Source organism: Phyllobates terribilis, unplaced genomic scaffold, assembly GCF_046119375.1.
Source record: "Phyllobates terribilis strain yellow unplaced genomic scaffold, ASM4611937v1 Scaffold_13__5_contigs__length_258822181, whole genome shotgun sequence".
Classification (NCBI taxonomy): domain Eukaryota; kingdom Metazoa; phylum Chordata; class Amphibia; order Anura; family Dendrobatidae; genus Phyllobates; species Phyllobates terribilis.
The window spans coordinates 138714644-138727348 of record NW_027362773.1 but is presented as its reverse complement, the minus strand read 5'-3'; the positions used below and the strand labels follow the sequence as shown (position 1 = coordinate 138727348).

Here is a 12705-nt window from a genome sequence, read left to right as displayed (position 1 = left end):
TTAAATCCATTTACAAGGATCTATTGGAGGGCAAGTCTCATGCCAGCAGCTGCGGTAATTCCAGCTCCAGTAGTGTCCACTAAAGCTGCTGCAGTTAAAAAGCTTTTATAAGGATTGAGCTCGGCTGTCCACCGCAAGGCATCCTACTGCCAGTCCCAGCCCCTATGCCTTGGGGTGCCTCCTGATGCTCTTCACTAAGTATCCCATGGTCCCGAAGCATTTCCTTTGAAAAAATTAAGTGTCTAAACTACAGGTGGTGTAGCTTGCTTAACAGTCGGGATAATCCGCTGACTAGCAGACACTGCTACTAGGCACAAAGTATTTCCTGGGCTAGATGCAGTTAAAAATTTGTAATTAGATACTCTCGTTGGATGCTGAGAAAGCATTCCATAGAGTCTCCTGGCACGCCATATATGATTCTCTTAAAAAGCTTGGGGTAGGGGTCTAGGGGACCCTTTTATAGCCAAAATCACGGCCCTGTATCGCAATACGTCACCTAGGCTGAAGATAAATGGAACTGTAGCACCCTGAGGGCTCGGTTGCTACAGACGTATTGCACCTCACCCAGAGGTGTGATATCTCACTCTCAGGTAAGGATGGAGTGTGGATCAGGACCCGACACCTGCATGCATTACACCACATTGCCGTGGGGCAGGGCGACCAATATGCCCCTGAGATGGGCACGACAGTCCCTGTCCCTGGCTGGAGTGGGGGGAGGGAACACTGAGGAAGGGGAACCCTGTAGTGCAGGAGCAGGGAGGAAGCAGTTCCTGGGTGCATTGAGAAGGGAGTATAAAAGGTGGGCACCATCTTAGTTCAGTGCAGAGAAGTCTGAGCAGAAGTGGCAGGGAGCAGGGGCTCTGCATGAGCTCTGCTCCGGAGGCGGGCCTAGTAACAGAGGCCCAGGCCTGGAAGAGGGAGAAGGAAGGAAGAGGAGTGGAGAAGGCTCCAGGAACGAGGAATGAAGGGATCCCAGGGGTGCGGACGGGCGAGTCGCCACCGCACGCCCGAATCCACCTGCGTGGAGGGGTCAGGCCAAAGGGGGAGACCGGTCCCCAAACTAGTGGAGGCAGGAAACGACCCTCAGCTAGAAACCGGAGGCTCTGACATTTTATGTGGCGCAGCCCCTCGCTACACCCGCTAGGAAGGCACCACATAGGGTCAGGGAAACTGGCGCCAAGTTTACCAAGAGGAGGCCCGAGGCAGCCGGACAGAAGTGTTGGTAAGAAAGGCCAGACAAAGGACACACAAAGGGGGTCCTGTGAAGTGCTCCAAAGTTATCTGGGAGATGTCTGAGCCCCTCACCTGGTGAGCACAGTACGACGTGGGCAGCCGTTACCTGCAGACGTGGTCTGGATAATAAGAACTGTGAGTAAAGGCCCTGGACTGCATCACTGACTCCGTGTCGTTACTGCTGCTGCCCTGCACCATCACCCCCATCCTCCGCATACACTGCCCTGAGGCTATACTCCTCCCGTGGGGAGTTATGCTACACTCTGCTGCACCCACAACACCAGCCTCAGCGGTCTGCCCTGTAGCGGCGGTTCACTCTGACCGCAATCCACGGGTGGCGTAGTCGGACATTTAAACATCAAAACCACATAAATAGTTCCGCCACTGGTTTGACCGCCCTGAGCCACGGAACCGGGTCGCCGCCACGAAGACTACAACCACCAGCATCCACCAAAAAGGGTCCGGCTCCAGGTGTCCCTAGGCCCAGGGGGTGCGTCAGAACATTTTCATCACCTTTCACAATCACCAATGGGACAAGGCAGGGATGTCCTCTGTCCCCTCTCTTATACATCCTAGTGACGGAGCACCTGCTCTCATCAATTCGCCATAACCCCAATATTAGGTGGATTGAGGTGGGAGGCACCGAGTACAAGTGCTCTCTATTTGCTGATGATGTCCTAGTATATATCACTCAATCACATATATCCATCCCTGCTGTTATGGCTGAAATAGATCACTTTGTTACATGGTAAAATTTTAAAATCAAAGCAGCGAAGTCTGAGGCCCTCGATGTCTCCCTCCCCAAATCCATATAGGATTCCATCCAATCCAACTTTCCCTTTGCCTGGCCCTCACAGGGTATCAAATACTTAGGAATTCCTATTCATAGAGACCTCTCCCATCTATGTTATCTTAATTTTGGGCCCTTTATTGAACAATTCCATACAGACCACGGTTGGCAAGTTAGAACTGTAAGATTCACTACGTGAACCACTGGTGTTTTGTGGAAAAGCACATGTACACTGCGTTCCAAATTATTATGCAAAAAGTGTTTAGGAGTGATAAGGGAAGAATTTGTTTGTTTGTCAGTTAAACTCATTGATGGTGATGTGTGTCAGGGCTCTTTATATCACTGTAAGCAATTGCAGACACCTGTGCTAATTAGTTTGGCAGGTGTGTCCAATGAAAGGCAAGACTACTTAAGAAGGCTCTCTCACATTATTAAGCAGCCTACATTTTCTGCCAAAATGGGAAAGAAAAAGGATGTGTCGGCTGCTGAGAAGCAACAAATTGTGGAGTGTTTAGGTCAAGGCATGACTACAATCAACATTGTGCGATGATCAGGATGAAGTGTCTTGGCAATCAAGAAGTATGTAGCTGATTCACAGTACACACGTGTGCGTGCTGATAAGGGCAAATTGAGGACTCTTTCCTACAGGCAATTACGTCAGGTTAAAAGAGCAGCGGCAAGAAAGCCTTGTCATAGCAGCAGACAAGTTTTTGAAGCTGCTGGTGCCTCCAACGTCCCCCGAACAACAAGATGCAGGGTCCTTCAGAGGTTTGCAGCTGTGCATACGCCATCCTGTCGACCTCCTCTATCCACTTCACACAAGCAGAAACGGCTCCAGTGGGCCAAACATTACATGAAGACTGATTTCAAAACTGTTTTGTTCACGGATGAGTGCCGTGCAGCGCTCGATGGTCCAGATGGATGGAGTGGAGGATGGCTGGTTGATGGACACCCCACGCAAACACGGCTACAGCGCCAACAAGGAGGAGGTGGAGTAATGTTTTGGGCTGGAATCATGGGGAGAGAGATTGTCGGCCCCTTTAGGATCCCTGAAGGCGCTAAAGATGAACTCCATAATGTATGTGGATTTTCTCAAACAGCACTTCCTGCCATGGTTCAAGAAGAAGAACCGTGTATTTCACAGCAAGATCATTTTTCTGCATGATAATGCACCATCTCATGCTGCACATAAAACATCTGCATCTCTGGCTGATATGGGCATAAAAGGGGACAAACTTATGGTGTGACCCCCATGCTCCCCTGACCTCTACCCCATTCAGAACCTTTGGAGCATCATTAAAAGGAGTGTCTATGATGGCGGGAGGCAGTTCACATCTAAGCAACAGCTCTGGGAGGGTATTCTGTCCTCATGCAAAACAATTGAAGCAGAAACCATCCAAAACCTGACAAATTCAATGGACGAGAGAGTTCAGAAGCTCCTTTCGAACAAGGGGTCCTATGTGAAAATGTAACATCACCTAGAATAAAGTTTTGAGTTGAAAACTGTTTGATTTCAGTTTCTAACAACCTGCTAATGCTTATAATTTCAAAAATGACCATTTTTTTGGTCTTTATTAAAATGAAAAGGTTGATCGAAAAGTTTGGGGGATCTAAGAGTGTGGCAACCCAGTAGTCATGATTACTTCGAATTCTGACAATATGAGGGTCATGCTGCAGGTAGTGCAGCAAGAAGGCACTTATGTGTCTTGCGCATCTCGGAGCCCCAAAATTATTTTCCGGGCTAGATGCAGCTAAAAATTATTTTTAATTTTAAATCTGGTGAAGCTTTAGTATAGATGGCCTAATAGGATCAGTGCTGCACACTGCTACAAAGCCCAAATTATTTTCCAGTCAAGATACAGATAAACATGATTAGTAATTTGAAAGCTTAAAACGGTTGGTAGGGTGATTTTAACCAATCATCAAGCTTTTACTCTCCCCAGGATGACACAGGGGTAGAAAAGTCGTTTCGGATCCATGATTTGTTCATCTTTATGAACGTGAGTCTGTCTACATTATCAGTGGAGAGCCGCGTGCGCTTATCTGTCAGCACACCACCAGCAGCGCTGAACACGCGTTCAGACAGAACGCTGGCTGCGGGGCATGACAAGATCTCCAAGGCATAAGTGGCTAGCTCCGGCCATTTATCCAGATTGGAAGCCCAAAAAGAGCAAGGGTCCAGTGACACAGTCGTGGCTTCAATGTTTACTTGGAGATACTCCTGTACCATCGTCTCTAGGCGTTGACTATGTGTCAGACTTCTTGTCTCCTGTGGCCTTGCAAAGGATGGGCTAAAAAAGTGGTGAAATGATTCCGCAAAATTGATGTTACCAGCAGATACTGTGGTTCTGTTACGGTTTGAGTGCTGAACACTTGACGGTCCCACGGTTGGCAAGTTGGAACTGTGAGATTCACTACGTGCACCACTGGTATTTTGTGGAAAAGCACATGTAAGATTCTGCAACAGTCTCTGCTGATACTCCTGCATGCGTGCATCCCTTTCTATGGCAGGAATAATTTCTGCAAATTTACTTTTGTACCGGGGATCTAACAGTGTGGCAACCCAGTAGTCAGGATTATTTCTAATTCTCACAATTCGAGGGTCATGTTGCAGGTAGAGCAGCAAGAAGGCACTCATGTGTGTTGCGCATCCAGGAGCACCAAGTCCCTGTTGCATTGGTGGCGAGGTAACAATCATGCTTCCTTCCTCTGTCCTCTCCCCCCAACCTCGCACAACAGAAATGTGATCAAGGTCTCCCTCATCTGATGAGTCTTCCATCAGTTCGTCCTCCACTTCTTCCTGGGCTCCTGCACCTTCCTCACTAGTTTGGCTGCTACCATGCGCCCTGGTAAAACCATCTCCCCCACCCTCACATGCCTGCCGCCTTGGTGCTGCCGACCGTCTGGACCTTGCAGATGTTAGCCCTTCCGCATACAACTCCTCCTCCTCTACTTCCTCCACCTCCTCTTGTGCCACCACCTGACTCCGAATTCTGTTTAACATGTGCTCCAGCATGTAAATCACCGGAATAGTCATGCTGATAATGGCATCGTCAGCACTAAACATCTTCGTCGCCATTTCAAAACTGTGCAGAAGGGTGCATAGGTCCCTGATCTGAGACCACTCCTCCAGCGTGATTTGCCCCACCTCTGAATCTCGTTGGCCCAGGCTATACGTCAGAACGTATTGCACCAGGGCTTGTCGGTGCTGCTACAGTCGCTGCAACATGTGCAGAGTTGAATTCCACCGGGTAGGCACATCACATTTTAGCCGGTGAAGTGGCAGGCCCAACGACTTCTGTAGAGATGTAAGTCGCTGAGCTGCGGGATGCGAACGGCGGAAGTGAGCACACAGCGACCGTGCCCTCTGCAGAAGGCCATCTAGTCTGGGATAGTGGGCTAAAAATTGCTGGACAACCAGGTTCAACACGTGAGCCATACAAGGCACGTGTGTGACATTGCCCCGGCGAAGGGCCGCACCCAGGTTTGCAGCATTGTCGCACACAGCCTTCCCTGGTTTCAGGTCCAGTGGAGACAACCATTCATGAAATTGGTTCTCCAGAGCTGACCACAACTCCTCAGCTGTGTGACTCACATTTCCCAGACATTTCAATGTAAAAACCGCCTGATGACGTTGAGCCCTACTGCCAGCATAGTAAGGAGGTGTGCAGGATCCCTTCTGCGCAGTTAGAAAGCTTGTGGCATGACCAGACAGGCTTTGGGTGCAGGTGGAAGACCGAGAGGAGGTTGAGGAGGCAGAAGCAGTGGAGGAACTTTGACATAAAGAGGATTGACGCACAACTCGTGGGGACGGCAAGACTTGGACAGCAGCCCCTTGTCCTGCTGTCACCATAGTTACCCAGTGCCCAGTCAGCGACATGTAACGCCCCTGTCCATGCCTACTCGTCCAAGTGTCTGTGGTGAAATGCACCCTGTCACACACAGAGTTTCTCAAAGAAGCGGTGATGTTGTGTGCGACATGCTGGTGGAGCGCAGGCACACCTTTCTTTGAGAAGTAGTGCCGACTGGGCATCTGGTACTGGGGCACTGCGACGGACATAAGGTCTCGAAAATCCTCTGTGTCCACCAGGCGGAAAGGCAGCATTTCTGTAGCCAAGAGCTTGCAGATGGTGAAATTCAACCTCTTAGCTTTCTCATGGCTAGGAGGAAATGGTCTTTTACTTGTCCACATCTGAGGGACCGAGGGCTGGCTATTGTGCTTAGACGGGGTTGATAAGGGTGTCCCCGGCAAACTGCCGGTCTGTGAGGAAGATGCAGGCGGACATGTTAGGTTGCCTTGATCCAAAGGTGGTGCTATCAATGTCGGACAGCGCTCAACACCAGCTGGTGTTACCACCTCCAAAGAAAATGATGACCTGCCAATCACGCTGGCTGTTGCGGGTAAAGAGGTGGCAGGTCTGCGCCCCAAAACAGGTGTGACTGCTGTCCCCCCAGTCACAGAGGATGAAGAGGCCGCGGATGCACAAGATATGGCAGACGGTGGTTGGCCCGGCCGGCTAGGCCGCATTGTAGCACACTGAGCTTCCCACTGCAACTTATGCTTCATGTCCATGTGCCGGTTCATGCATGAAGTACTCAAACTATGTATTTTTTGGCCTCTACTTAGCGTTTGCTGACAAATGTTACAGATAACACGAGTTGGGTCATCTTTATCGATCTGAAAAAATGCCCAGGCTATGCAAGGCTTAGCACCCATGCGACCTGAAGAGCCACCACGACTTGTGGTGAGAGGCAGAGTTGTGTTTGAGGATGCAGTTGTTGACGTGCTTCCAGTACTACGTCTCTGTCCAGGAAGGCGCAACCTGACCTCGTCGTCACTAGCATCTTCCTCCACCTCCTCTGCTGACCTCATCTCTTGGCTGACTGTGGGTTGACAGTAAGTGGGATCTCCGACCTCATCATCATCACCCTGTGCGTTATCACACCCGTCGTCCTCAGAGCCAACCTGTTCCTGCCCTGACAAAAAACTAAAGTTGTCGCTCCAATCAGGTATTTGAGTCTTATCATCGTCTTCCTCATTGTCTCCACCAACAGGAGTTACAGTTTGGGAATGAGGGTCTACATTATGGTCAGAACCTTCTGCGTCTGGTCCTGGATCCGACTCATAAAGATTCTGGGCATCAGTGCAGATCATTTCCTCGTCTGGATTCACAGAAGCGCTGGAGTCGACCTCTGATTCCCAGGCTATAGTATGAGTAAACAGTCCTGCAGACTCAACCATCTGTTCTACCTCATACTCAGACGGGCAGCTGGAGATTTGGGAGCTGTGAGGAAGCAAGTGCGATTTGGGTGACACCTTTGAGGACTGGAGTATTTGTGATGTTGAAGTTGATGTGGAGGAGAGCCCACTTAAAGGAGCACTTGATATCCGTTGAAGCACCTGCTGTTTTTGTGCCTCATCTGGAATTTGTAGCGATTGGCGTGGCCGTAAGAAAGGGATCTTATCACATTGTCCGCTAAAAGAAGTAGACATTTTAGTTTGGCTGGAAGATGGTCTTTCTTCTGCAGATGTTACTGTTGCTTTAACACCTACCCCACGGACACAACCTTTTTTCCCCTTCCCAACACGCCTATTCCCCTTTCCACCAGCTGCAGGCCTTTTTCCACTCATTTTGGTGGTTAACTAATTCACAACTCTGGAGTTGTTTGCACAAAAAAACAATGGATGGTAACCGAGCAGAGCTGAGTGGCCAAACTGTGGTATTAGGCCAAAACTATTGGCTGGGTTAGATGCAGAAAAAAATTATATTCAATTTGCAACCTGATGGAGGTCAGTATAGATGGACTAATACAACAAGTCCCACACACAGCTAGAAGCCCAATATTTTTTCAGAGGTAGATGCAGAAAAAAATATATTCAGTTTGCAACCTGATGGAGGTCAGTATAGATGGACTAATACAACAAGTCCCACACACAGCTAGAAGCCCAAATATTTTTTCAGAGGTACTGTAGATGCAGATAAAAATTATTTTGAATTTGCAACCTGATGGAGGTCAGTATAGATGGACTAATAGAGAAAGTCCGACACACTGCTAGAAGGCCAAATATTTTTTCAGAGTTAGATGCAGAAAAAAATTAGATTCAGTTTGCAACCTGATGGAGGTCAGTATAGATGGACTAATAGAGAAAGTCCCACACACTGCTAGAAGGCCAAATATTTTTTCAGAGCTAGATGCATACAAAAAATTATTTTGAATTTGCAACCTGATGGAGGTCAGTATAGGTGGACTAATAGAACAAGTCCCACACACTGCTAGAAGGCCAAATATTTTTTCAGAGCTAGATGCAGAAAAAAATTATATTCAGTTTGCAACCTGATGGAGGTCTGTATAGATGGATTAATAGAACAAGACCCACACACAGCTAGAAGCCCAATATTTTTTCAGAGGTAGATGCAGAAAAAAATATATTCAGTTTGCAACCTGATGGAGGTCAGTATAGATGGACTAATACAACAAGTCCCACACACAGCTAGAAGCCCAATATTTTTTCAGAGGTAGATGCAGAAAAAAATATATTCAGTTTGCAACCTGATGGAGGTCAGTATAGATGGACTAATACAACAAGTCCCACACACAGCTAGAAGCCCAAATATTTTTTCAGAGGTACTGTAGATGCAGATAAAAATTATTTTTAATTTGCAACCTGATGGAGGTCAGTATAGATGGACTAATAGAGAAAGTCCGACACACTACTAGAAGGCCAAATATTTTTTCAGAGCTAGATGCAGAAAAAAATTATATTCAGTTTGCAACCTGATAGAGGTCAGTATAGATGGATTAAGAGAACATGACCCACACACAGCTAGAAGCCCAATATTTTTTCAGAGGTAGATGCAGAAAAAAATATATTCAGTTTGCAACCTGATGGAGGTCAGTATAGATGGACTAACAGAGAAAGTCCCACACACTACTAGAAGGCCAAATATTTTTTCAGAGCTAGATGCAGAAAAAAATTATATTCAGTTTGCAACCTGATGGAGGTCTGTATAGATGGATTAATAGAACAAGACCCACACACAGCTAGAAGCCCAATATTTTTTCAGAGGTAGATGCAGAAAAAAATATATTCAGTTTGCAACCTGATGGAGGTCAGTATAGATGGACTAATACAACAAGTCCCACACACAGCTAGAAGCCCAAATATTTTTTCAGAGGTACTGTAGATGCAGATAAAAATTATTTTGAATTTGCAACCTGATGGAGGTCAGTATAGATGGACTAATAGAGAAAGTCCGACACACTGCTAGAAGGCCAAATATTTTTTCAGAGCTAGATGCAGAAAAAAATTAGATTCAGTTTGCAACCTGATGGAGGTCAGTATAGATGGACTAATAGAATGATGCTATGCCCAAAAGATTTTACTTCACTAGGTGCAGTAAAAAAATTGGTATTCTATACACAGGTGGTATATCTTGCAACACAGATAGGCTACTCCACTGACTAACACACTCTGCAATAGGCCAAAAAGGATTAGCTTTGCTAGATTCAGCCAAATGCTGTGAAAAAAACTTGCACAGCACTGGCACAGACCTGCCTGGCAAAAACTGATAGGAACTGATGTAACCTAGTCCTGAAAAGGACTCCAATTACAATTAGTCTTTACTCCCACAACCTATCTATTTAAGAGCACAGACCTCCCTGATAAAAGTCGTAGGAAATGCTGTAACCTAGTCCTTAAAAGGACTGCAATCACAACTATTCCCTACTCCCAAGCTATCTGTATATTTGTGCGAAAATTGGCTTGAAATTAACAAGGTATAGCGCACACAGCAACAGCGGTGCCGTCTAACACGCAGCTGCAGCAGTGAGAAAATGGTGGCGACGGGGAAAATGGCTTGGTCTTATAGGGCAAGGACATGTGACATACACTGCCAATGACACATGCCCTTGCTTGTGTGAAAAAAAGCACTTCGCTCCGTGTGTGCGCTGCTGATAGGCTGAAAGAGAAAAAAAAATGGAGATCTTCATTGTTCCTGCAGAGATCCATCCCCTGCCCCTCCCCCCACCCCGCTGTACACTCAAACTGCGTATTAACATTAATTTTCATCATTACTGAGAAAAAATCCAGTTATGATTTTGGTGCACGAACAGTTATCGAACATAACCTCGAACAGCCGAATTTTTCTCAAATTGTTCGTGTTCGCCGAACGGCTCGAACACCGCCCAAAACAGCTCGAATTTGAGATTGGCGAACAGTTCGAGTAGAACAACGCTCATCTCTAATCGCGACACAAAGAGCGGCCAAAGATCACAATATCCCACACCATATACCGCACCATAATGTATATGACTGTGGTTGTATTGTGAACAGCAAGTTGTCACCTGCTGAAAAAAAAATCAAATGTTTGTGTTTTTTGCAACTTGCTTATGGTCGTGACAACTTGCTGGTCATAATGAGCCACATTCACTTAGGTCAGGGATCACTAGGGATGGGCGGAAGTTCGACTTCTAGTACCTGACCCGAACTGTTGAGAACGTTTGGTTCGGGTACCAGAACAGTACCCGAACTTCCATAAGAACCCGAACCCCATTGAAAATAATGAAGATCCGAACTTGTAAGAATCTCTATCACTCACCCCACCCCTTCCGAACATCACAATGGATTTCAGGAGAAAGTCCATGTTCGGTGTTGAGGCCCGAACAGTTACTGTCTGGTATGAACGCCGAACATTTTCGTTTGGGTTCGCCCGTCTTTATCAATAACCTTTTTCTATACGTTACATCTATTTAAAAAAAAAAAAAAAAAAGAAAAATCCAAAATGAAGCACTCAGTGCGCCAAACAACTGTAAAGTCCTATAACACAAACTGTTATGGGAATTACAGGCATGGGTGTACCGCGGACTGGGCTGCACTGTGCACTAGTCATACAGGCTTCTCCCCGACCGCTGACAGTGACTGACAAGCCTCTGCCTTTATGCGTCACAGGGTTCATCACTGTTACAGGGTTCTTATTTATTTTATTCTCTTATAGTTATTTATTTTATAAGCTTACATAGTATGATTAATTCCACAGCGCTTTACAAACATCATCATCATCACTGTTCCCATTGGGGCTCACTAAATTGCCTATCAGTATGTCTTTGTGTGGGAGGAAACTGGAGCACCCAGAGGAAACCCACATAAACATGGGGAGAACACTCAAACTCCTTGCAGATGTTGTCCATGGTGGGATTTGAACCCAAGACCCCAGTGCTGCAAAGCAACAGTGCTAACCACTGAGCCACTGTGTTTCCCTGTGTGCCTTTTGCCTATGCTCACCAAATTGTTTTTCTGTCCATGAAGGAGAGCATGCATAGTACTTAGGAGTCTGCCTGTATTTCAGTGTGATTACTTCCAACATGCATTATACCTTGCTCGTAAGGGGAGTAAGTACTGGGTTATGTTGCTCCAAACTATGACAAGTCAAAGAATAAAATGCCATCCCAGTAATAAAATATCAAAACCCTATAATTCATCACACAGGCTGAGAAAAAAAAGAGTTTATGAGAGAAGAGGAGATTTATTAACACAGGCAAGATGCTCGGTATGGTAGCAGTGATATACCCATGACACAATCTGTCTCTGCAGCTCTGTAACTAAAGATGGATTTGCCTTAACAACAGGCAACATACTGCAGAAATGTTAGGGAGGGAAACACCCTCTTCAGAGAGACTTTTCAGACTTAAAAGTGCAAAGTGTGTAATTAAAGCGATTTACAGCTTTTTATGCACGTCATCAATTCTGTTAACTGAGAAAATCTTGTTTGAAATGATTACTTAAAGAACTGGAAATCCCCTTTACGGTGATTTTTTAAATTCTTCAGATAAAATGCAGGATAACTTTTACTAGGTTAATTGTTCTGAATGTACCTAAAAGTTCCTTGTAGAAGAAGGTTTGTTGGATTGTGGCCAAATCTTTCTGTATATTTGGCAAGTTGTTTTATACAATCATCATTTGTGTGGATCATGTGTGACCTATTTCTCTCATTTATCAGTAGGCATTAATTAGAATTTAAAGGCCAAATACTTTTGTTCTTCTGCTAAGAATTATCTTAAAAACATTTGATGACATTTTCTGTTTCTATATCCCAGGTTCATTCACATCCATGTGTCCTGCATCCTTGTCCTACAGTTATTCAATAAACACCTGCCAGCCCACTTGTCGTTCTCTCAGTAGTCATGATATTACTTGTGACATCTCCTTTGTCCCGGTTGATGGATGCATTTGTCAGAATGGAACCTACCTAGATGATAGCGGTAGATGCGTGCTCCCATCAGCCTGTTCTTGCTACTACAAAGGTACAGCAGTGCCCCCCGGTGAAGTAGTTCATGACAATGGAGCCATATGGTGAGTGCCCTCTTTTAGTATCAGTTTTACTATAATTCAGAAGACATTCTCTGAGTACTGATTAGTCTATAGCATTCATACTATTGCGTCAATGAATCTGATATGTACAAAGAACATTATGTACATATGTAAAAAAAACAAAACTGCCTTTACCCCTGCTTCCATGTTTCCTAAAATTACCACTTGGGAGCTACATTTTACCAATCAAAATGCCTTAAACATTGGACTTCAAGCATCATTTATTAGTTTTGCCTTTAAAAAAACAACTTAAAGGGGTTACCCAGGACTTTTTAAAAAAGTTTTTTACTATGGGCCTAGGAAATAACAGGCA

General features: G+C 45.7%; 1 protein-coding gene across 1 annotated transcript in view; it reads left to right on the top strand.

Annotated features, from left to right (window-relative positions):
* The window catches only part of LOC141173626 (mucin-5AC-like), a 97895-nt gene that overhangs the window by 52610 nt on the left and 32580 nt on the right, over window positions 1-12705 (top strand). Inside the window, exon 16 of the mRNA XM_073657927.1 lies at window positions 12119-12374. Within this exon, the coding sequence (XP_073514028.1) occupies window positions 12119-12374 (256 nt within the window). The remainder of the gene's footprint in view (window positions 1-12118; window positions 12375-12705) is intronic.